Genomic DNA, 24,117 nt, shown 5'->3' with positions numbered 1-24,117 from the left:
AAATTAGCCCCATCTGGCAGTTTCCTGTCCGTGATGCAGAGAGGCTGAAAGGAACAGATTAATTATGGTCCCACCTTCAGTCACCAGGGGTGGGGCTGTATGAATAATTTGATGTTTATTTAGGCTCTTGTTCACAGAGAAGAAACTCCCAAATTCCAAGTATGTAAATAGCTTTACCAGGGCTTTTTTTGTAGCAGAAACTTCTTTGCATAATAGGCCACACACCGCTGATGCAGCCAATCCTCCAAGTGCTTACAGTAGCTCCTATAAGAAGACCCCTAGCTCTTGGAGGACTGGCTACATCAGGGATGTGTGGCCTAATATGCAAAGGAGGTCCTGCTATTTAAAAAGCCCTGGCTTCTACCCTGCGTGAACTTTTTGGTGTCTAGTCAGAACAGCACGCCAAGAGAAGCACTTTCCACACACCAAGCATCTGTACGGCTTCTCCCCTGTGTGAATCTTCTGATGTGATATTAGACGGTACTTCAGAAAGAAGCATTTGCCACACTCCAAGCATTTATATAGTTTCTCCCTTGTATGAATTTTCCGATGTGCAGTTAGGCTGCTACTGCAATAGAAGCACTTTCCACACTCCAAGCATTTATATGGCTTCTCCCCTGTGTGAACCTGTTGGTGTTCAGTTAGGCGGCGCTTCTCAAAAAAGCACTTTCCACACTCCAAGCATTTATACGGCTTCTCCCCTGTGTGAACCTTTTGATGTCTCCTTAAGTGACCACTATTAGAGAAGCACTTTCCACACTCCAAACATTTATGTGGCTTCTCTCCTGTATGCCTCCTTTGATGTGAACTTAGGCTTCCACTCCAAGAGAAACATTTTCCGCACTCCAAACATTTATATGGCTTCTCCCCTGTGTGAATCTTTTTATGTTTAGTTAGGTCACCATTAAAAGAGAAGCACTTTCCACACTCCAAGCATTTATATGGCTTCTCTCCTGTATGAATCCGTTGATGTTTAGTGAGGTCGCGACTATAACAGAAGATCTTTCCACACTCCAAGCATTTATGAGGCTTCACTCCTGTGTGTATATTTTGATGTGCAGTTAGGTTTGCACTGTAACGGAAGGAGTTTCCACACTGTAAGCATTTATACAATTTTACCTCTGTATGAATCTTCTGATGTCCGTTTAGACTGTTTTTGGAACAGAAGCACTTTCCACACTCCAAGCATTTATATGGCTTCTCTCCTGTGTGAATCTTGTGATGTTCTGTTAGGCTTCCTCTCCGAGAGAAGCATTTTCCACACTCCGAGCATTTATATGGCTTCTCCCCTGTGTGAATCCTTTGATGCTGATTCAGGCTGCCCATTGCGGAGAAGCACTTTCCACACTCCAAGCATTTATATGGCTTCTCCCCTGTATGACTCTTTTGATGTTCAGTTAGGTGGTGATTCTGAAAAAAGCACTTTCCACACTCCAAGCATTTATATGGCTTCTCCCCTGTGTGAATCTTTTGATGCCGATTCAGGCTGCCCATTATAGAGAAGCACTTTCCACACTCCAAGCATTTATATGGCTTCTCCCCTGTATGATTCTTTTGGTGCACAGTTAGGCTCCAATTCCGAGTGAAGCACATTCCACACTCCAAGCATTTATATGGCTTCTCCCCTGTGTGAACCTGTTGATGTTTAGTTAAGGAGTGCTTCTCAAAAAAGCACTTTCCACACTCCAAGCATTTATATGGCTTCTCCCCTGTGTGAACCTTTTGATGGCTAGTTAGGTATTTATTCCGAGAGAAGCACTTTCCACACTCCAAGCATTTATGCAGTTTTACCTCTCTATGAATCTTCTGATGTTTCTTTAGTCTGCTTTTGTAAAAGAAGCACTTTCCACACTCCAAGCATTTATATGGCTTGTCTCCCGTGTGCCTTTTTTGATGTGCACTTAGGTTTCTCCTCTGAGAGAAGCACTTTCCACACTCCAAGCATTTGTAAGGCTTCTCTCCTGTATGATTCCTTTGATGCGCAGTTAGGGTCCAATTCCGAGAGAAGCACATTCCGCACTCCAAGCATTTATATGGCTTCTCCCCTGTGTGAACCTTTCGATGGCTAGTTAGGTATTTATTCCGAGAGAAGCACTTTCCACACTCCAAGCATTTATGCAGTTTTACCTCTCTATGAATCTTCTGATGTTTCTTTAGTCTGCTTTTGTAAAAGAAGCACTTTCCACACTCCAAGCATTTATATGGCTTGTCTCCCGTGTGCCTTTTTTGATGTGCATTTAGGTTTCTCCTCTGAGAGAAGCACTTTCCACACTCCAAGCATTTGTAAGGCTTCTCTCCTGTATGATTCCTTTGATGCGCAGTTAGGGTCCAATTCCGAGTGAAGCACATTCCGCACTCCAAGCATTTATATGGCTTCTCCCCTGTGTGAACCTTTCGATGGCTAGTTAGGTAGCCATTCCGAGAAAAGCACTTTCCACACTCCAAGCATCTATAAAGCTTTTTGCCTGTATGAACCTTTTGATGAGTAGTTAGTGCACTACTCCAATGAAAGCTCTTCCCACATTCCAAGCAATTATACTTTTTCCAGCCATTTGTAACATTCTCAAATGTTTTAACACCAGATTTGCTGCCGAACTTTTTCTGACTTATGACACTAATAGGCCTTCCCCTTCTCCTCTCTGGTTCATCTTGGGCTAAGAGCTCAGGTTTATCTCTGCCCTGACAAGCAACCAATTCCTTCCTTTGCTTCTCTTTTGCTTCCCATTTCCTTCTGAACTGTCCTGTTGATATCACTTGATCCACGGACTCTGCTTCCATCTGAAGATGGTTGTCTTTTCCCACAAGTCTCCTTTCTGACTCCTTCTCACTCACCATTTCCCTCACAGCTCCAACTGCAACAGAGAATGAAAAAGTAGAAATGCCAGTTAACAAACCCGAGCAGTGAGCAGTACTTTTTATAATGAAACCCTGGGCTCCAGAAAAAACTTCAGCAATATTAACCACACATCAGGATGTCCTGGAAAAAGAAAAACAGTGACTAAAGGGAGTGGTTTCTTCCTTGTTTTGCTGACACTTGCTCTTCAGATTGCATTAAGCTTAATATGTTAACTGCTGTTGATTTAGGGAACACATAAAATGGAATTTAAAAAGAAACGCTTGTTAAAAATCTTGAATTTTACTGATGTTTTAAAAACAAAATGTAAGAAGAAAACATGGAAACACTTAAATCCAGAGAAGGGAGAAATAGACAAGATAGCTTTTTCTATGAACCTGGGAAGTGACCCAGGCTTCCAGAAAAATCTAGAAAAAAAGGGCATTGTGGAGTTATAACCACAGTTCCCTAGATGTCGCACCACTTGCATGACCACTTGAATTAGCCAAAGGCCATAAGAGACTCCATATACATCCAAGACTAAAAGAGGTCATACAACAACCGGCATTAAGAAGAGAAAGGATAGCATTGTTCCAAGTAAGTTCTAACAATATTCAAAAGTCAATTATCACGCGCTAAATTTAGTACAGTTTATCCAGAAAAACTTCAACCAAAAAATTCAACCAACAAGACAAGAACTTTGGCAAACCTAGAACTGCTTTTAGTTTACACACTGTAGATAGACTGTAAATAGAAAACCTGATCCAATATATACTCTGATGCTGGTATCAGGATCATACATTTAAATATATCCATACATTATTTTTCTAGAGTCTGTACTTTTCCTTCACAGTGGGCCTTACTCCTAGTCCTTTTATATTGGCCTTTCAAAACAGCAGAGGGGAATACATCATACTGCAGTAACGTCAATGCTCTCCTATAAGTCAGGGTTCTCTGGACCATGGGTGTCAAACTAGTTCATTATGAGGGCTGGATCTGACATAAGTGAGATCTTGAAGGGCCGGGCCCTGTCAGGCCAGGCCATGTGTGTACCACCTATTTAAGATTAGGTAAAAAGGTAAAGGTAAACTTAAAATAAAACATGCTTAAAACATTAGCACCTGTGCAAGCACCAGTCCTTTCCAACTCTGGGGTGACATTGCTTTCACAGCAGACTTTTAACGGGGTGGTTTGCCATTGCCTTCCCCAGTCAGCTACACTTTTCCCCCCAGCAAACTGGGTACTCATTTTACCAGCCTTGGAAGGATGGAAGGCGGAGTCAACCTCGAGCCGGCGACTTGAACCCAGCTTCTGCAAGGATTGAACTCAGGTCGTGAGCAGAGCTTAGGAATGCAGTACTGCAGCTTTACCACTCTGGTAGCAGAGATATAAGCTTTATAAAAGAAACAAATGCATTTAAAAAACCCCTTAAAACATGCTTAAAACATTAGCACTCGTTGGTCTTAAAGGTGCTTCCTTTGTATTTCTCTCATGAGATCCAGGAAACTGGGAAAAGGAAGCCAGGAGGGAGAGAAGCCTCTGCCAATAGAAGAAAGAGAATGCAAAAGAACAGTGGCAGCACAATATGTAAAATACAAAAATACAAAATATTGTGCAAAAACAAACACTCTTGACTGGTGTATACAAAATTCTATTATCATGAAATGAACAGCCTACAACAGTGGGCATGCATTCATACAGTATAAATAGACAACAAACAAAAGTCTCAAAACAATATTCCAAGGAGGACCCCACACAGTCTCTGAGTTTTCCAAACTGAGTACTAAGACTCAATAATAAAGTTCCAGCCAAGTTCTCTCTCAAACGCCCATTTTGGTATCTTAATTTGCGGGCATTTGAGAGAGAACTTGGCTGGAGGTTTCAGTTGACTTACGAGGAAGCTGCAGGAGCAGCGGAACGCAATCAAAGCCGGGGTTTGTGTGAAGGCGAGAATTTTTCCTTCAACAAGCAACGGAGGGACTCCTGTGGAACTTTATTATTGAGTCTTAGAACTCAGTTTGGAAAACTCAGAGACTGTGTGGGGTCCTCCTTGGAATATTGTTTTGAGACTTTTGTTTGTTGTCTATTTATACTGTATGAATGCGTGCCCACTGTTGTAGGCTGTTCATTTCATGATAATAGAATTTTGTATACACCAGTCAAGAGTGTTTGTTTTTGCACAATATTTTGTATATTTGTATTTTTGAATAGAAGGAAGAGAGGCTTGGGTCAGTAGCTCTGCTTGCGATTGAGAGAGCCTGGCAAAGCAAGCTCTGCCTCCCCTCCTTCCTTTCCAAGAGAGGAGCCTTAGCCAATGGAGAAAATACAGGTTTTGCTCTGTAGCTCCTGTGTGATTGAGTAAGTCTTGGCAAAGCAAGCTGAGATGCAAAAGGAAGCAAAAGAGAGGGAGAAGGAAGCAGATAAAAGCCAGTTGCTTGGGGGCCTGATAGGAGCCCTCCAGGGGCCTAATTCATCCCCAGGGCTGCATGTTTGACACCCCTGCTCTAGATTGTTGATGTAGGGCATCAGAATAATCCTATTCAAGGTTCTCTCATTCATTAGATAGCTTTTCACTCAGTTCATATCATGCTGCCTTTCCACATCTAAAATCCTTTGTTTAACCAGATTCTTGCATGGCCAGAATCCTTCTGGGCATGGAGGAGGGGTCACTGGGAGTGTGGGGAGGAGCTTTTCATGGATTTCCTGCACTGGGCAGGACCCCTGGAGATCCCTTCCAACTCTATGATACTCTGACTCATCCAGTACTGGCTGCTTGCTATTGTTTAACACTACCCACTGCAAAGCTAGAGTGGTCTAGTGGTTACAGTTTAAGAATATAACTTGGGAGACTCAGATTCCAGTCAGGCCTGGTGCGGGGGATTAGGCCAAGTAGGCGGCTGCTTAGGGCACCACCTGGCCTAGGGACGCCACGAGGCACCCCCTTTCCTCACACGCCGCGTCCGCTGCCTTCTCGACCTCGCCGAGGCTACCCAAGGCTCAGGAAGCCTCAGAGAAGTCAGGGGAGAGGGCGTGGCAGTGAGCCCAGCTCTGAGCATGCCCACTGCCATCCCGACTTAGCTCAGGCCAGGGGCAGGAAGTGGGAATCTGTCTGGAGCGGCAGAACCCCCAGCGCCAGGCCTGATTCCAGTCCCCACTCTGCTCTGGAAGCAAACTTGATGACTTGGGCCAAGCACCCAAACGCATGCTCACCTCCTTCACAGGTTTGTTGGGAGGATAAAATGGAGGAGTTGGGAGTTCTGTAAGCTTTGAACCATTACTGGGAAGAGAGCAAATAAACTATTGATAAAGCTGAACATAGGAGGAGGGAGCAGTTAAAAGATTGGTGGTAAACTAGTAAGGTACTCAAGAAGGAAATGTGACAACTGGAGCATGTGGGGGCTGGCAAATAAGGACAAAAAGTGCCGGGAGGGGGATACAGGGAGAAATAAGGGACTCCTCACAACTCATAAGAAAATCCATGTTAGATCAGGCCAATGGCCCATCCAGTCCAACACTGTGTCACACAGTGGCAGAAAATAATTTTTTTAAAAAGATGCCATCTTGAGGTCTATCAGTGGGTCCAGGACACTAGAAGTCCTCCCACTGTTGCCTCTCCAAGCAACAAGAATACACAGCATCACTGCCCCAGAGTTCTAGCAATATACTGTGGCTAATAACCATTGATGGACCCCTGCTCCGTATGTTTATCCAATCCCCTCTTGAAGGTGGCTATGCCTGTAGCTGCCACCACCTCCTGTGGCAGTGAAGTCCATGTGTTTGGGTGAAGGACTTCCTTTTATCAGTTCTAACCTGACAGCTTAGCAGTTTCATTGAATGACCACGAGTTCTTGCACTGGGAGAAAGGGAGAAAAGGACTTCTTTCTCTACCTTCTCCATCCCATGCATAACCTTGTAAACCTCTATCATGTCACCCCGAAGTTGACATTTCCCCAAGCTAAAGAGCCCTAAGCATTTTAACCTTTCTTCATAGGAAAAAGTGTCCCAATCCTTTAATCATTCTAGTTGCCCTTTTCTGCACTTTTTCCAATGCTATAACATCTTTTTTGAGGGGTGGTGACCAGAATTGTACACAGTACTCAAATGAAGCCACACCATCAACTTATACAGGGGCATTATAATACTGGCTGATTTGTTTCCAATTCCCTTCCTAATAATTTCCAGAAGAGACTTGGCCTTTTTAATTGCGGTCACACACTGTCTCGACATTTGCAGTGAGTTATGTACCATGACCCCAAGTTCTCTCACTTGGTCAGTCTCCGCCAGTTCACACCCATCCACTTGTATTTATAGTGAGGATTTTTGGCCCCAATGTGCATTACTTTGCACTTGGCCACTTTGAACCTCATTTGCCACGTGGATGCCCACTCGCTCAGACTCGACAGATCCCTTTGGAGTGCCTCACAATCCTCTCTGGTTCTCACTATCCTGAACAATTTGGTGTCATCCACAAATTTAGCCACTTCACTGCTTACTCCCAACTTCAAATCATTAATGAACAAGTTAAAAAGCATTGGACCCAGTACTGAGCCCTGTGGTACCCCTCTGCTTACCACACTCCACTGCGAAAACTGACCATTTACACTCACTCTTCCCTTACAGAACCCATGCTGAGTCTTCCTCAATAACTTTTGTTCATCAATGTGCCTACTAATTCTCTCTTTAATAACACTTTCCACCAACTTTCCTGGTATTGAAGTCAGACGGACTAGCCTGTAATTTCCTGGATCTCCTCTGGAACCCTTTTCAAAGATAGAGGTGACATTAGCTACCTTCCAGTCTTCAGGAATGGAGACAGATTTTAATGAAAGATTACATATTTTTGTCAGATCCACAAGTTCACCTTTGAGTTGTTTCAGAACTCTTGGATGTATGCCATCCAGGCATGGTGACTTATCAGTTTTTAAATTGTAGGACCTCCTCTCTTATCACCTCAATCTTACTCAGGTTTTTCGACACCCCTCCCAAAATCAGCAGTTCTGGAGTGGGCAAACACTTCTCATCTTCCACAGTGAACACGGATGCAAAAAATGCATTCAGCTTCTCAGCCATTTTCCTATCCTTCAGTAATCCTTTTACCTTTTGGCCATCCAAGGGCTCCACTGCCTCTCTGCCTCCTCCTTTCCTGCTTCTAATGTATTTGAAGAAGATTTTATTTTAAAAATTTTATGTTATTTGCAATATGCTCCTATAGTTTATTTTTGCCTGCCTGATCACAGACTTGCCACAGCCTGTGTTCCCTTTTATTAACCTCTTTGGGTACCCATAGAATTGGACCCCTTGATCCAATCAGGATGGGGAGGGAAGGGTTGGAGGTGGGGTGGCTCTGCATGTCAGAGAGGGTGTACAGTCCAATAAGATTGAGATGGTAAGAGAATTAGATTCACTTCTAGAAATTCTTTGGGTCAGAGTGGGCCTAAAAAGAAGTTTAACTCTGGGAGTTTGTTATTGCCCTCCAGATCAAAAGATAGAGGATGAAAGAACTAATGATAGCAGCTAAAAGTAAAAAACTGTGTCATAATTGGTGATTTCAACTACCCGCAGATTGATTGGGTCAATATGTGTTCCAGTCGGGAGAGAGATTTAATTTCTAGACAGTCTCAGTGACTGTGCTATCGAGGAGATGGCCACAGAACCTATGAGGGGGTGAGGTGATTCTGGACTTGGTCCTAAGTAATACCCAAGACCTGGTGAGAGATGTAAAAGTGATTGCACCACTTGGGAGCAGTGACCATAATATTGTTGATTTCACCATTTGTATAAATAAGGAGCTGCCCAAAAAGACCAACACAATCACTTTTAACTTTAAAAGGGGTAAATTCTCTGAAATGAGCAGGCATGTGAAGAGGAAACTGAAACGAAAAGTAAATGGGGTCAAAACCCTTGGGGAAGCTTGGAGACTAATTAAAGCTAAAATTCTAGAAGCTCAGATAAAATATATACCGCAAGTCAGGAAATCTACAAATAGGTATAAAAAAAAGCCTGCATGGTTAACAAACAAAGTAATGGAAGCTGTAAAAGGTAAGAAGGATTCCTTTAAGCAGTGGAAAGTTAGTCCAAGTGAGGTTAATAAAAGGGAACACAAGCTGTGGCAAATAAAATGCAAGTCTGTGATCAGGCAGGCAAAAAAGGGCTATGAGGAGCTGAAGAAAGGCTGAAGAAGAAAAGATGAGCCACTGGGATTTCCTAGCAGGAACCTAACGGGATATTGTCAGTCTCTCCCTATCACAAGCCCTCCACATCAACAGGTTTCTCTTTACAGCATGAAAATTCTTTATGCTTTCTTTCTCAGGGACTTTGAGGTCCCCAAGTGTGGAAGTGACTATCTTTCCGTGTAGCAAATGAAAGCGCTCTGAAATCAAAGAGCATCCACAGAAAACACCACCTATTCTTCCTTCTCTTCCATGATCATTAAGAAGGGGAAAAATCCTTACCTAGAGAGGCCACATTCTCGTAATTTTCCTCTGTAACATCCCAGTAGAGTTTTCTTTGGCCTGCATCCAGGAGAGCCCATTCCTCTGCTGTGAAGGAAATGGCTACCTCCTCAAAGGACATGGGGTATCTCTGAAAGAGGAAAATATGGGCCAGTTTATCAATAATTCTTGTCCCCAATGATTCAAGAAAGAAAGTAGAATTCCACTGGCCAATCATCTGATTAAACAATGCAACAGGTCAAACTGATAAGGAAGATTGCGTGGGTTTCTTTTTCAGCCTCTGACAAGTCTAATATATTGAAGCTCTCCAAGGAATAAAACCTCAGAAGCTTGCAAAGAACTGGGCTTCTCTTGATCGAGACCAATTAATATGTGTGTGTAGCAGAAATGGTTTAGCAGATATTGTACTACCTTGCAAGTTAAACCCCAGAAATACACAGAAATTATGCTTTGAGAGAAGTTTTCTTCTTTAAACATTTTTGTCTGCAGAGGAGTTCAGTGTGACTCTAAAGCTTGCATCCAGCTCTGTATACAGGAACTGGCCTAATTAAAATGTTTTTTCTTGTATTTTTAACCTAACAAAGCCTATTCACCCTGGGCCATGTGGTCCTTGGTATTTGATGGATGATAAATGCAGGGAGTCACCCTCCGGAGCAAGAGCTTCTGCCATGGACCTCTTCAGCAGTCTGGTGAAGTGTATGGACCCCTCCTCAGATAGTTTCTAAATGAGCGTAAATGCTATTTCAAGATATCTGCAAAAACCTGAGTATAAGAAAATATCAGGTCTCAATTGGTGACAAAGTCACATGAACTATAATAATGACTGTGGTTTGTTGCCTACATTCATAACAGAGGGAAATGCTAACTGTCAGCTAGAACTTAGTGAAAATAAAGTTGTAATTAGTTCCACAGTCCACAAAAGACTTCCCTCCTAGGAGCAAAATATGGCCAAATGTATCTTTGGGAGTTAGCCCGTGGAGAATGCAACAAACAAAACTGCAACTGCAGCCAGCTATGGGGGCCAGTAAGAACACACAATAAACTGTTCTGGACTCTTATCTGGGAGAACCGGGTTTGATTCCCCACTCCTCCACTTGCACCTCCTGGAACGGCCTTGGGTCAGCCATAGCTCTCGTAGGAGCTGCTGCAAGAGCTCTCTCAGCCCCACCCACCTCACAGGGTGGCTGTTGTGGGGGAGGAAGATAAAGGAGATTGTGAGCCGCTCTGAGATTCGGAGTGGAGGGCGGGATATAAATTCTATCTCATCATCATCATAATTGAGGGAAATGCTGTCAGTAGCAATGTTCCCTCTAAGCTGCAGAGTCCCATGAGCAAATATTCTGCTTTGTGAGCTACTGGCATTAAAGTTGTGAGCTGCTGCATAAATAAGAGTGCGGGTCATCCTTCCTGAGCGAAGACAAAAATGTGTGAACTGGAGGCTAAAAATCTGTGAGCTAGCTCATGCTAACTCTGCTCAGAGGGAACACTGGTCAGTAGAGATCAGAGGAAATAAAGATGTAATTTGTTTCCCATTCAAGTACACAGGCCCCCTGAAATCTACCTCAGGTTAAGAACCCCTGCTGTTGAGGAAGTGACAGTAGGTGTTTAAAATACTTCCATCCTGGGAGCGAAATATGGCCAAATGTGTCTTTGGGGGTTAGCCCACAGAGAACACAACAAACAACACTACAAGTGCAGCAAGCTATGGGAACTGGTAAGAATAAAAAATGAACCATGCTGGATCAGAGAGGGGTCTGTCTAGCTGGCAAGAATAAAAACAAGTCCAGGATGGTTTTAGAAAACACAATCAAGTGGGTGAAAACACCCCACCTCACCCCCTCTGCAGAGAACTCACCCAGAAGCTTCTAACCCAGGGGTGTCGAACTCATTGTTATGAGGGCCGGATTTGACATATATGAGACCTTGTCGGGCCAAGCCATGTGTATCATAAGAAGTAATGCCAGGTAGTGGACATACAAACTTTATAAAGGGCACAGACACACAATTAAAGGGATTTTTTGCTTAAAATTAAACATGCTTAAAATATTAGCCTGCTTGCAATATTTTGTTCCACAGTCTTGGATAAATGTCACCTCTTGCTATGAATTATTGCATCAAAAACTGCAGACAATGTCTGTGCTGTACCAGTCTTGATTATGTGCTGTTCAGGTGTGCACATCTGTAAGTTGCAAACCTACTTTTGATTCATTGACATTCATTACAGACATCCCATGGTCAATGCTTTGAGCCTAAGACCCAGAGGAACATTAAGCAGCTGGGCATTGTGAGCTTTTGTACAAACGTTGCTTCACGTACTAGTCAAGAACTGTTGGTTAAGGAATCTATCTTAACCCAGGTTGACAGCTCTGTAATGACAGCTGGTGATCTAGCCGGCATGCTAGGTCACAGTGACCTCATCAACAGGCTGGTTTGAGCCGGCTGAAGACAAGTGAAGGAACCTGCTGAGTCAGCATGAGAGTGGACTGCCAGGATTGGCTGACTGAACTATAAGTGGACTGTGTTTGTAATGCACAGGTCTCTCTTTGAGAGTGGACTTGCTGGCGAAGCATTTTGTTCCTGTGATTAATATATTAGACTGCACTAGTGAGCACGAGTTGTATATACTGTAAATACACTACTTTGGCACTAGCTGCAGGTGTCTGGCTGATTTCTTTCCTGGAGCTCAGTGTCGGGCACATCACACCGCTCTCTCTGCTAGCACCCGCACCGACAAGAACATGTGAAGGCACCATGGCACGGACTGAGGGCTATGTGCTTGTCTACAAAACTGTAATTTCCCCCAGAAAAATGACTACAACAACAAAAAAAAACAACTTCCCCCCAAAAAACAACTACAAGAACAGAAAGACAGCCATGTACAGTGGTCAGTGTCAGCATACTATCTGGGAAGTCTAAATTCAAGACTCCCAATCAAAGGAAATTGTGAAAGAAAAATTAAGGGAAATTTGCTGGGTTAACCTGGGGTAGAACACACTCTCAGCCTACTGCTGATATTTCTCTTCTAAATAGTTTGCATGCTTTCCTACTGAGAAAGACTGGAGGGCATGAGTACAATGAAAAAAGGAGGGGAACCCAGTTACAAGCCCAACAAAACTGTCTCTCTTTCTCTCTCTGTAGCAAGGCAAAAAGCTCATACCTTCACTTAAACGTTGCTAGTCTTAAAAGCACTATTTGTAGCTCTCCTGATGGTGGGGACTGGGCAAAGGAAGCTCTGGCTCTTTCTTTCCTTCCCCAGGGCAGGAGGAGGGGGGGGGGGAGGCTAAGTCATTCATTAGAAGGAAGAGAGACTTATCTCAGTAGCTCTGAAGAGTGATTAATTGAGCCTGGCAAACTTAATCAACCAGCAGAGCTATAGAGCTGACCTCCCTCATTGGCTGAGGCTGCTCCTCCCTCCTCCTCCCTTTGGGAAAAGGGAGCGGGGAGAGGGAAAGGCTGCTTTCCTACTCTGGCTTATCCGGGGAGAAACACGAAATGGTGACCGAAAAAAGCAGGCAAGTGAAAATAAAGCAGATGACAGCCAGTTGCTGGAGGGCCTGATTGGAGCCCTCTGCGGGCTTGATGTGGCCCACGGGCCGTATGTTTGACACCCTGATCTAACCAATACTCCATTCTGCTAATGCTTTCTCCTTCACTTCCCTTCACACATATTTTCTCTCCCTCTCCAATTCTTCCCCAGGAGCTAATATGAAACCCCAAACTCACCTTTCCTGCAGATGTACAAAAGCCAAATTCTCCCTCCAGCCAGGGGAAACAAGAAAGAACAGAGGCTCGGTGGAACTTCATATCCCATACAGTTCCTTCTCCACTTTGAGGTAAAAACATTCTCTCAACACCTAGCAAGCACAGGGTGGACCTCTCTGGTGCTTGCAAGTCCTTCTGGGAAATGTAGTCCCCTGCAGCAGAAACACCCAAAAGAAAGTTTTAAAAATGTAACTATTTGGAAACAGGGAATAGAAGGTTTCTTTGTTCATTTGTCACTTTTTAGGGGGAGCCTCCTGTGCATATGAATAACAAATCTTCTTACTTCTTTGATCAAACACCCTGCTTCAGTGACCTCTGTTCTCTTCAGGCTCAATACAACATTTACCTCAGAAGAGCTATCCAAAGCCTTTCTACTTGCTACCCTAAAACATCTGGGAACTGAGGGGAAGCCTTATACCATGGGACCAAAAAGGAAACTGTGTCCAAGATGCCATTCCCTCCCTCCTCTGTTTATAATGAAAGGGGAAATAGCCTTACACAGAGAGGCCATGGTCTCGTAATTTTCCTCCATCACTTCCCAGAACACTTTTCTTTGGCTTTGATCCAGCAGAGCCCATTCCTCCTCTGTGAAGGACACGGCTACCTCCTCAAGGGACACTGGGGATCTCTGAAAGAGGAAAATATGATCCAGTTCATCATGGAGTCCTGTGTCTGAGCTTTAAAGAAGGAAAGGACACCACTGCCTACACAACTGATTAAAAGGATGCAATACATCAGGTCCATGACAAGGAAAATTACTTTAAATTTTTTGAGGATCTGATAGTTTGAATACACTGAATGTCTCCAAGAAATGCAAGTTCAGAGAATTGCACAAACTCGGTTTCTCTTGATCAAGTCCCAATAATTTTTTTTTTTTTTTAAAAGAAAACCACCCTCAATTGACCTGTGTTAGCCAAATCAGCCCTCAGTGCCTGGTGTGCCAGTGCCCAATGATGAACTCCACTATTGGGATTCCAGAAAGAGACACAACTTTATTGCAATAAAAGAGACCCTGGCAGCAAAACCCCAGGAGTTGACCCAACACAAAGACATCAGCTTTTAAAATGTTATTTATTTATTTCTATTTATATCCTGCCCTTCCTGCGAACAGGCTCAGAGACTGAAGTAAACAACTTTTAGACATACACAGATGTCTACAGATTACAAAGTTGAAGCTTCCTTTATATCAACATAACTGTATTTGTTAAGCATACATTTATTTTGCTCTTATTAAGAAAGCTCATATGTCTCCTGAGCTTTGCAAAACAACCTCACTGTTTCTGGAGACAGCCCCTTTTGCTTAATTCAGCTATGATCTGAAACATCCCATTACCCACCTTTTCACATCCAGGTTTCCACTTTAACTGACTGTAGCTTGCCTAAGGGTTTACCTGGCCTGAGCTGCTCAAAGAATTTAAAAATAGTTTCAGTCTGCCCATCAACTGTGTGCCAGTGTCTACTATACCATCCCGCACATTTAACCCCACAAATATATTAACCTCCTGATTCTACAGGAGGTTTCTGCTTTAAGAACCAGTTTGGTGTAGTGCTTAAGTGCGCAGACTCTAATCTTGGAGAACGGGGTTTGATTCCCCATTCCTCCACATGCACCTGCCAAGTGACCTTGGGTAAGTCACAGTTCTTGAAAGAGCGGCTTTCTCAAGAGTAGTTCTCAAAAGAGCTCTCTCAACCCCACCCACCCCCACTTCACAGAATGCTGGTGGTGCGGAGCAGAAGGAAAAGGAGATTGTAAAACGCTCTGAGACTTCGAGTGAAGGGTGGGGTATAAATCCAATCTCTTCTCCTTCTTAATTTTTTTTTTTTGCAGATGCACTTCGAGTTACTCTAGCATTACATCCAGCTCAATAAAAATAAAATGGCCTCATAAAGCTAATCATATATCTGTTTCTATATTTTACTTATAAACTTCAGGCCTGCTCATTCCAGGCTGGGCAATCCTCAAGATTTCGGCAGGTGAGAAATGCAGGGTACAAAACATCCAGTCCAAAAGGGCTGCCTCAGAGACCTTTCCAGATTAACCGAAAATCCCTCTAGTATTCTGCAGTGGACGTGATGGTTTACTCTCGAGAGGGCAAGAAGGTGGAGACAGTATAATAAAATGTTTTTATCACATTAAAGTACAATGCTTCCGTGTCACTATTTACATCATAATCACTACAGGGAACAATAACATGACAGTCAACAAAGGGAGTATCTGTTGAGTTTGTACATCCAAAGGGCTCCATATGGAAAAAGTTCCAGTTCTACCAAAAGAAGAAGAAGATGATATTGGATTTATATCCCGCCCTCCACTCCGAAGATTCTCAGAGCGGCTCACAATCTCCTTTACCATCCTCCCCCACAACAGTCACCCTGTGAGGTGGGTGGGGCTGGAGAGGGCTCTCACAGCAGCTGCCCTTTCAAGGACAACCTCTGCCAGAGCTATGGCTGACCCAAGGCCATGCTAGCAGGTGCAAGTGGAGGAGTGGGGAATCATACCCGGTTCTCCCAGATAAGAGTCCGCACACTTAACCACTACACCAAACCAAACTGCAAAGCTGCAGTGGAAGCCACAAAAACTGTAGAGAATGTGGAGAAAGAAGTACTTTTCTCCCTTTCTCACAATATAAGATTCGTGGGCACTCAATGAAATTGCTGAGCAGTTGGGTTAGAACGGATAAAAGGAAGTACTTCTTCACCCAAAGGGTGATTAACACATGGAATTCACTGCCACAGGAGGTGTTGGCGGCTACCACCATAGACGGCTTCAAGAGGGGATTGGATAATCTGGAGCAGAGGTCCATCAGTAATTATTAGCTGCATCTCTGTCTGGGGCTGTCATGCTCTATATTCTTTGTGCTGGGGGGGTGGGGACAATAGCGGGAGGGCTTCTAGCGTCCTGGCCCCAATGATGGACCTCCTGATGGCACCTGGGGTTTTTTGGCCACTGTGTGACACAGAGTGTTGGCCTGGATGGACGACTGGCCTGATCCAACATGGCTTCTCTTATGTTCTTAAGTCTCTCCCAAGATTTGACAATCGCGGGTGGTGATGCTGCTCCCATATCTGGTCAACGTTTCCAAATTTCCTCAGATATGGAACGTCATTACATTAACTAGAATTAATATTATGAAGCACCAATCATAAATAAAGTCAACAAGAGTTCAAACACTTCTGTTGCTGTGCGAAGTTTCACTGCAAGCTTTGGTACAGTATGGAACATATGTAGGGCATTGGAATTTAGCCCTTTGATTGTACAAATAATGTGATAAAAACATTTTATTATAGTGCTAAAGTGTTGGAATTTCTTCATTGTATTGGCTCTTTAGAACTGTTTCTTTGGTAGGAAGGGGGAGGGAGGAAGGAGCTGAGCGTGGAGGGAGGGTGGAGTTGATTCCCTCCTTCAGAAAAGAAGCCTTCAAACTCATTTCCCATCCAGAGATCTTCTTGAAGGTGATGCTCACGGTGGGATCACACACTAGAGAAAGCACAACAGTAGACATTGAAAATACCATCATGAGAGCAGAATGTAGCCAAATGCCACAATGGTGGTTAGCCCATGGAACACGCATAAAAAAACACTTCCAATCAGGCCTCATTTTGGGCAGGAGCGGGGCTCTGGAAGCTCTAGATTTTATTGTGCTCTTTCTTTCTTAGCCCCACCCCCACTTGCTTCTGGGCTCAGTTGTTCAAACCCCCTGGGAGAATTTTGCTGAACTCTTAAGATCTGACAAACTTTCTAATATTTCCCCCGCACAAAAAAAAAGGGAAAATAACCCAAACATATCAAGTAGACAAATCGGAATGTTTATCATGCCGCTGTGGCCACACAGCAGAAAGTAATTCTAAAAGTATGATGGGAGGAAGGTTTTATTATGACAATTCTAATTCAACAAGCATTTTAAGGTAGATGCTGAGCTGATGTCATTTAGTACACCTTTCGGTGAGGTCAGAGGGGCGTGTGGCATATGCAAATGAGTTCTGCTAATGAGCTCTGGCACTTTTTTTTTTTTTTTTTTTTACAAAATGGCCCCTGCTTCCAGTGCAGCCAACGAAGGGGGCCACAGCAAGCGTAGACAATGAACCCTGCTGGAGCAAACCGAAGGGCCATCTAAGTGTTAAGATTAAAAGAACTTCATGCTGGTTGTAGGGAACACACTCAAAGAAGCCCCCCCCCCTTTGAAATCTTGCCCGGGGAAGCTTCTCTCTCCTGCTGCTCCGTCCTCTTCCTCTTTCAGTCCCATTCAATCGGATTTCCTTTCCCCTCCCTTATTCTTATCCCTGTTTGGGGAAAGTCTCAACTCACCTTCCCTGCAGACCTGCAGAAGCCCAATTCTCCCCCCAGCCGGGGGAAAGGAGGAAGCGGAGGAGCGCTCCGGAATTCCATCTTCCCCACATTTCTTTCTCCCACTTACTGAGAAACCACCCCCTTCAAGGAAGGGTTGAGAGCCATTGTGCTCGCAAGGCCTGTTGGGAAATGTAGTCCCCCGCAACAACCAGACCAACGTGGAAGAGCAGAAGTCTGTGGGAAGAAGTTTTCTAGGTGCGCGAGGGTTGTGTGACAGGGTTGCCAACTTGCAGGTGCCGGCCAGGCGATCCAGCCGTGAAAAATAACTACCCCCAAAAAGTAATATCACACGATCACAACGATTTTGTCATAATCTATAGTATGCAATAACCTGTAGTATACAATATTCCCTATAAAGGTAAAGGTAGTCCCCTGTGCAAGTATCAGTCGCTTTCGACTCTGGGGTGATGTTGCTTTCACAGCGTTTTCACGGCAGACTTTTTACGGGGTGGTTTGCCATTGTCTTCCCCAGTCATCTACACTTTCCCCGCAGCAAGCTGGGTACTCATTTTACTAGGGTTGCCAAGTCCAATTAAAGAAAAATCTGGGGACTTTGGGGGTGGAGCCAGGAGACATTGGGGGTGGAGCCAAGAACAAGGATGTGACAAGCATAATTGAACTCCAAGGGAGTTGTGGCCATCACATTTAAAGGGACAGCACACCTTTTAAAATTCCTTTCTTCCATAGGAAACAATGAAGTATAGGGGCACCATCTTTTGGGGCTCATAGAATTGGACCCTCCGGTCCAATCGTTTTGAAACTTGGGGGGTATTTTGGGGAGAGGCACTAGATGTTATACTAAAAATTTGGTGCCTCTACCTCAAAAAATAGCCCCCCCAGAGCCCCCAATACCAACGGATGAATTCCCTATTATTCCCTATGGGAATCATTCTCCATAGGGAATAATAGAATGCCCAGTAGACATTTCCCTCCCCCCCCACACTTTCTAAAAGGGGGGAGGGCCTCCAAACCAGGGAATCCCCTGCCCCTTCCCTCTCTCACACACACACACACTCACACTTACCAGATCTTCTTCCGGAGAACTCTTGTGAAAGCGAAAGCAAAAGAAAGGGCGGGGCTGTTCTCCCAAGCCCTTCCTGCTCCCTGCCCAGCCTTAAAGGGGCAGACATTTTACAAACGGCTCAGGAGCTCTATAATGAAGCCTACAGGTATGTTCTCCCCCCCCTCCACCCCCCACCCCCCGCTTCCCACTTCTTGAAGACCGGGAGATGAGGCTGCAAACCCAGGGGACTCCCGCCAGAGCGGGGGGTTGGGAAGCCTACATTTTACCGACCTTGGAAAGATGGACGGCTGAGTCAACCTGGAGCTGTCTACCTGAACCAGCTTCCGCTAGGAACATTGCGATAATATATTTCCAATTATTCAGAATGTGCAGAAGATTATATATTTCCAACTATATTTCCAGCTATTCAGAATGTGCAGAAGTCTTTATCTGCTTTAGCGTTGAGAAGTTCAATTCAAGAAATATCTGGGGACTTTGGGGGTGGAGCCAGGAGACATTGGGGTGGGGCCAGGAGCAAGGGTTCGAACCTGGAAATCTAAAAGATGTTCTGAACCTTGTTGGTCTCCTGTGAATGTATTGTAAAGATTGGATCCCAGTGATAAATAAGCCTCCAAACTGAAGAAAGATGGATGAAACGTCTTGACATCTAGAACAGACATCTTTGGAAGGACTTCTTTTAGTTTTATGAACTATATACTGGAATATTATTACTCCTTTGTGATTGGAAAGACTGTTTTTGAACTGTCTTCTGTGAATGTCTGTTTGCTACATGCTATTTGAAGTTCTATGTGCAAGCTTTGTCAGAACACCATGACCTCTACATTACACTGTCTTGTTGTTTAAAATTTATGGTGTCTCTTAGCGGTTTTTTTATTTACCCACCTGGGGATTGGCAACCATAATCCGCTTTCACATTTCAAAGAGAAGATTCGTGCCTAATTAAAGGCTCCAAGGAAAGTGCTTGTGCAGCTGATTGGTTTACGACATAATTTCTTTTAAAAACAAATAACATTTCAAAAAATATATATACTCGCTATGCTTGTTACAATATTTCAGAATATACAAACTCGTCCCTCGTTGGCAATAAATGTACTCTCCTATACTAAATAATAAATGGATGTTCTTTTAAAGAAATACAGATATGAACCCAAACACATGTTGCAATTTATATTACTGTAACTGGAAACAATTGTAAAATCTCAGTGATTGCAGGAAATAATCTATGTTGTAGAAGACATTGGATTTATATTCCGCCCTCCACTCAAGAGTCTCAGAGCGGCTTACTATCTCCTTTATCTCCCTCCCCCACAACAGACACCCTGTGAGGTGGGTGGGGCTGAGAGGACTCTCACAGCAGCTGCCCTTTCAAGGACAACCTCTGCCAGAGCTATGGCTGACCCAAGGCCATGCCAGCAGGTGCAAGTGGAGGAGTGGGGAATCAAACCTGGTTCTCCCAGATAAGAGTCCACACACTTAACCACTACACCAAACTGGCTGTAAAGCAATCAACTGTGGAATGTTTTATCAATATAGGTGAATGAAACTAAAATCCACGGCTGGAAGAAGCTATGTGAAACTGGAAACAAAAGTTGATGTACTGTTCCTGTGGAAATTTGTTGTACTTGATCGTTTTGATCATCAAGGAGATTCCTGGAGATTTGTATTTACTTTGATGGAATTATTGCAAGTGCTTTGTACATAAATTACAAAAGTTGTGGTTAGATTCATATAAGTTTCTTAGTTATTTTATGTCACCATAACCTGTTGGTTGTCATTTGCCTACCTGGGGACTGGCAACCCTACTGAATGATCTTGGGCCAGTCACATGACTCTTAGCCTCACCCTGACTTGGACAGTCCCAGGATAGCCTGATCTCATCAGATCACAGAAGCTAAGCAGGACTGACATGGAGGCAGGCAGCCGGAAAACACCTGCAGACCTCTCTTGCCTTGAAAACCCTACTGGATCGCCATCACTCAGCTGTGACATGATGGCAAAACACACCAAAAAATCACATCTTTCGACTTCTGATCAGGCACTGGAGAGAGCCAGTTTGGTGTAGTGGTTAAGTGCGCGGACTCTTATCTGGGAGAACCCAGTTTGATTCCCCACTCCTCCACTTGCACCTGCTGGACTGGCCTTGGGTTAGCCATAGCTCTGGCAGAGGTTGTCCTTGAAAGGGCAGCTGCTGTGGGAGCCCTCTCAGCCCCACCCGTCTCACAGGGTGTCTGTTGTGGTGAAGATAAAGGAGATTGTAAGCTGCTCTGAGACTCTTGAGTGGAGGGTGGAATACTTCCTTTAGAACCCCAAGAAATTACCATCCCAAACATCTACAAGGCATTTTGGAGAGCCAGGAGTCTGCATTTGTACTAACTTCTACTAACGAACGCAACCCAAAGCAACACAGAAGAGTGATCACAAGCTCCATCACACTGGATGCTAAAAAAAACACCAACCCTCAAAGAAGGTGCCCCTATTTCCCATTATATCCAAAGGACTAAAGTCCAACCGGAGACTCTCTGCAAGAGAAACTGAAGGGGGGTGGTCATGTTTGCACCACAGCAGAACCAGTGTAATGTACAGGGTACCCAGAATAATATTAGCAAAGGTTTGGGACTCTACTACTCTTAAATATATTGTCCCCAAGTAGGATGGGGATGAGAAGGTCTTGAGACCAAGAAATGAAAATTTGGGGGGAAGAGCAGTTTTATACCTCACCCTTTTATACCTCACTCAGAGCAGTTTACAATCTCCTATATCTTCTCCCCCCCGCAACAGATACCCTGTGAGGTGGGTGAGGCCGAGAGAGCTCTCACAGCAGCTGCCCTTTCAAGGACAACTCCTGCGAGAGCCATGACTGACCCAAGGCCATTCCAGCAGCTGCAAGTGGAGGAGTGGGGAATCAAAACCGGTTCTCCCAGATAAGAGTCCGCACACTTAACCACTACACTAAACTGGCTCTCAAAATACGTACAGGGAGACAGAAACAAATGAGAAACGTGGGAAAATGGGAGATAAATTGGGGGGGGGGGGGAGAGGTTTATCTTGCTGCAACACTCAAAGCTACTGCTTTGAAAGTTCCTCATCTGCTTCAGCGGGGTGCAATTAAAGGGGGAGAGAAAGGCTAGACTACTGGAATAACTGTCAGCAAAGGGTTCATTGAAGTTTCAAAATGATCAGACTTGTCTTTGTTAAAAACTAAGTTTCATTTATTGATTACAACAATGTTACTCTCTAAATGGATTCAGCAATGGTGTTAGTAAGCATGGATCAAATATAATCATAAAGCATAGGTAACTTCAATGAAGCATAGTCTGACATACCGCCCCCCCTAAGCTCTTGCTCGGGGTTTGTCTGGGTGCAATAGGTAAAATTGCTTAAGTAGTGGTGGAGCTTTGAGATCAGAGTATTTCACCCACTCATCACAGCTGGGAGGAAAGTAACGCCAGTGGACCAAATAGTGCAGAACCCCTCTTTGAATTTTAGCATCGAGAATCTCCTTCACTTTGTGATGTTTCTGCCCCTTCACCAGAATAGGTTCCGGTTCGGGGTCCCGAGGGTGCCACTTCGAACCACCCAGATCCCGACGGATAAGACTGCAATGGAAAACAGGGTGTATTTTACTAAACAGTTTGGGTAGCTCCAGTTCTACGGTTACTTTATTAATCACCCTTTTTATTTTGAATGGTCCCAAGAATCAGTAAGCCAGCTTTCGAGAGGTCTGAGGCAACGGGAGGTTCTTAGTGGATAAAAACACTGTCTCCCCTTCTTTGAAATCCCACCCCGGACAGTGCTTTTTGTCAAATTGAGCTTTGTAATCCTTTTTTGCCTCCTCCAGGTTCTTCTGGATGACTTTCCAGGATTTTTCTAGTTTCCCCCACCATTGTTGGCAGTCTGTGGAGAGGGAGTCGTCCCCGCCTCCGGGGAGGGAGGGGAAGGGCTTTCCCTCATAGCCATGTACCGCTTGGAATGGAGACATTTTGGTAGAACTGTGAAGACTGTTATTGTATCCATACTTGGCAAAGGGTAGAAGCTCCACCCAGTTGGATTGTTGGAAGTTTATGTAGCACCGCAAATACTGTTCTAGAAGCCCGTTCACCCGCTCACTCTGTCCGTCAGTTTGCGGGTGATAGGCTGAGCTCAGTCCTTGCTCCATTCCGGTGAGTTTACAGAACTCCCGCCAGAAGTTGGCAACGAACTGTGGCCCGTGGTCACTAATGACCTTGTCGGGGAAAGAGTGGACTCGGACCACATGTAGAAAGAATAGATAAGCCAGCTCCTTTGCTGTGGGAAGTTTCCGGCAAGGGATGAAGTGAGCTTGCTTTGAAAAAGTGTCCACCACCACTAATATTACTGTTCGTCCTCTAGAGGGCGGCAGTTCTACAATAAAGTCCATTGATACAACCGACCAGGGCCGCTCAGCGGTGGGGAGGGGCTGTAAGAGCCCAGGCACCTCCCCCCCCCCCCTCCGCTTGGCCATGAGACAAGTAGGGCACGTTTGCACAAACTCCAAAATGTCCTTTTTCATTTGCGGCCACGAGAACTGCCGATGCACTAGATGGAGGGTCTTTACGTACCCAAAGTGCCCAGCCAGTTTGTTGGTGTGACAATGCTGGAGCACCTCCACCCTCAGGGACTTCGGAACGTATAGCTTCCCCTCATGGTACCAAACCCCCCCTTCACCCTTCTTCAAACTGTCCGGCCGGTCTTTTCCTTCCGTGTCTGCTTCTACTATTAATTTGTCCCCCCCCCCAAGGGGTTGCTCTTTTGGGCAGCAGATTTTGATCTGGTTTGCACTACACCGGCCACGGCCTCAGGGGGTATTAGGGAGTCTATGACCTCCTCCCGTTCGCTCTCGTGCTGTGGTAGCCTAGAGAGTGCATCCGCCAAAAAGTTTTTGGAGCCCGGGATGTGGCGTAGAGTGAAGTCGAATTTAGCGAAGAATCCCGCCCACCGGATTTGCTTCCCGGTCAGTTTGCGGCGCCCTGTGAGCGCCTCTAAGTTCTTATGGTCAGTCCAGATTTCGAACGGCACCCGGGCCCCTTCCAGCCATGACCGCCAGGTTTTTAGAGCAAAAGTTACTGTGTAGGCTTCTTTGTCCCACACTGACCAATTCCTCTGTTCATTTGAGAACTTGCGGGAAATATAGGCACAGGGTCTTAGTTGGCCCCCTTCGTCTTTCTGCATTAATATTGCCCCCACCGCCGTGTCGGAGGCATCACATTGGACCACGAAGGGTTTGAGCTCATTGGGGTGCACTAGTACCGGTTCGCTAGTGAATAAACGCTTTAGGGTGTCAAATGCCTCTTGGCACGGCTTAGTCCAGTTTAGCCTAGCTCCTGGCCTTATCGCCTCGGGCCCCTTTCCCTTCGTCTGGAGGAGGTCCGTTAAGGGCAGGGCCACCTTGGTGAACCCCTGTATGAACGACCTTAGAAATTTGCGAACCCGAGAAACGATTGGAGCTGTCTACGTGTTCTCGGGGTTCCCAGTCTAGTACGGCTTGTATTTTGGCGGGGTCCATAGCCAATCCTCTGCCCGACACCCGAAAGCCCAGGTAGTCCAGTCCTCTTTGTGGAACTCACACTTGGATAGTTTAGCATAGAGTTTGTTTTGATACAGCATCGTCAGGACCTCCTGCACTAGTTTTACGTGGGAAGGGAGGTCCTTTGAATAAATAATGATGTCATCAAGGTACACC

At 44.8% G+C, this 24,117-nt stretch overlaps 2 protein-coding genes across 2 annotated transcripts in view; both read right to left on the bottom strand.

The window, feature by feature from the left end:
* The window catches only part of LOC132570961 (zinc finger protein 208-like), a 39,368-nt gene extending 37,355 nt beyond the window's left edge, over positions 1-2,013 (bottom strand). The window contains exon 1 of the mRNA XM_060237596.1: positions 397-2,013. Within this exon, the coding sequence (XP_060093579.1) occupies positions 397-2,013 (1,617 nt within the window). The remainder of the gene's footprint in view (positions 1-396) is intronic.
* The window catches only part of LOC132571866 (zinc finger protein 420-like), a 452,634-nt gene that overhangs the window by 171,602 nt on the left and 256,915 nt on the right, over positions 1-24,117 (bottom strand). The window lies entirely within an intron of this gene.

This window comes from Heteronotia binoei, chromosome 5 (assembly GCF_032191835.1).
Source record: "Heteronotia binoei isolate CCM8104 ecotype False Entrance Well chromosome 5, APGP_CSIRO_Hbin_v1, whole genome shotgun sequence".
Classification (NCBI taxonomy): domain Eukaryota; kingdom Metazoa; phylum Chordata; class Lepidosauria; order Squamata; family Gekkonidae; genus Heteronotia; species Heteronotia binoei.
The sequence above is the reverse complement of the archived record's forward strand: the minus strand, read 5'-3'. Positions and strand labels throughout refer to the sequence as shown.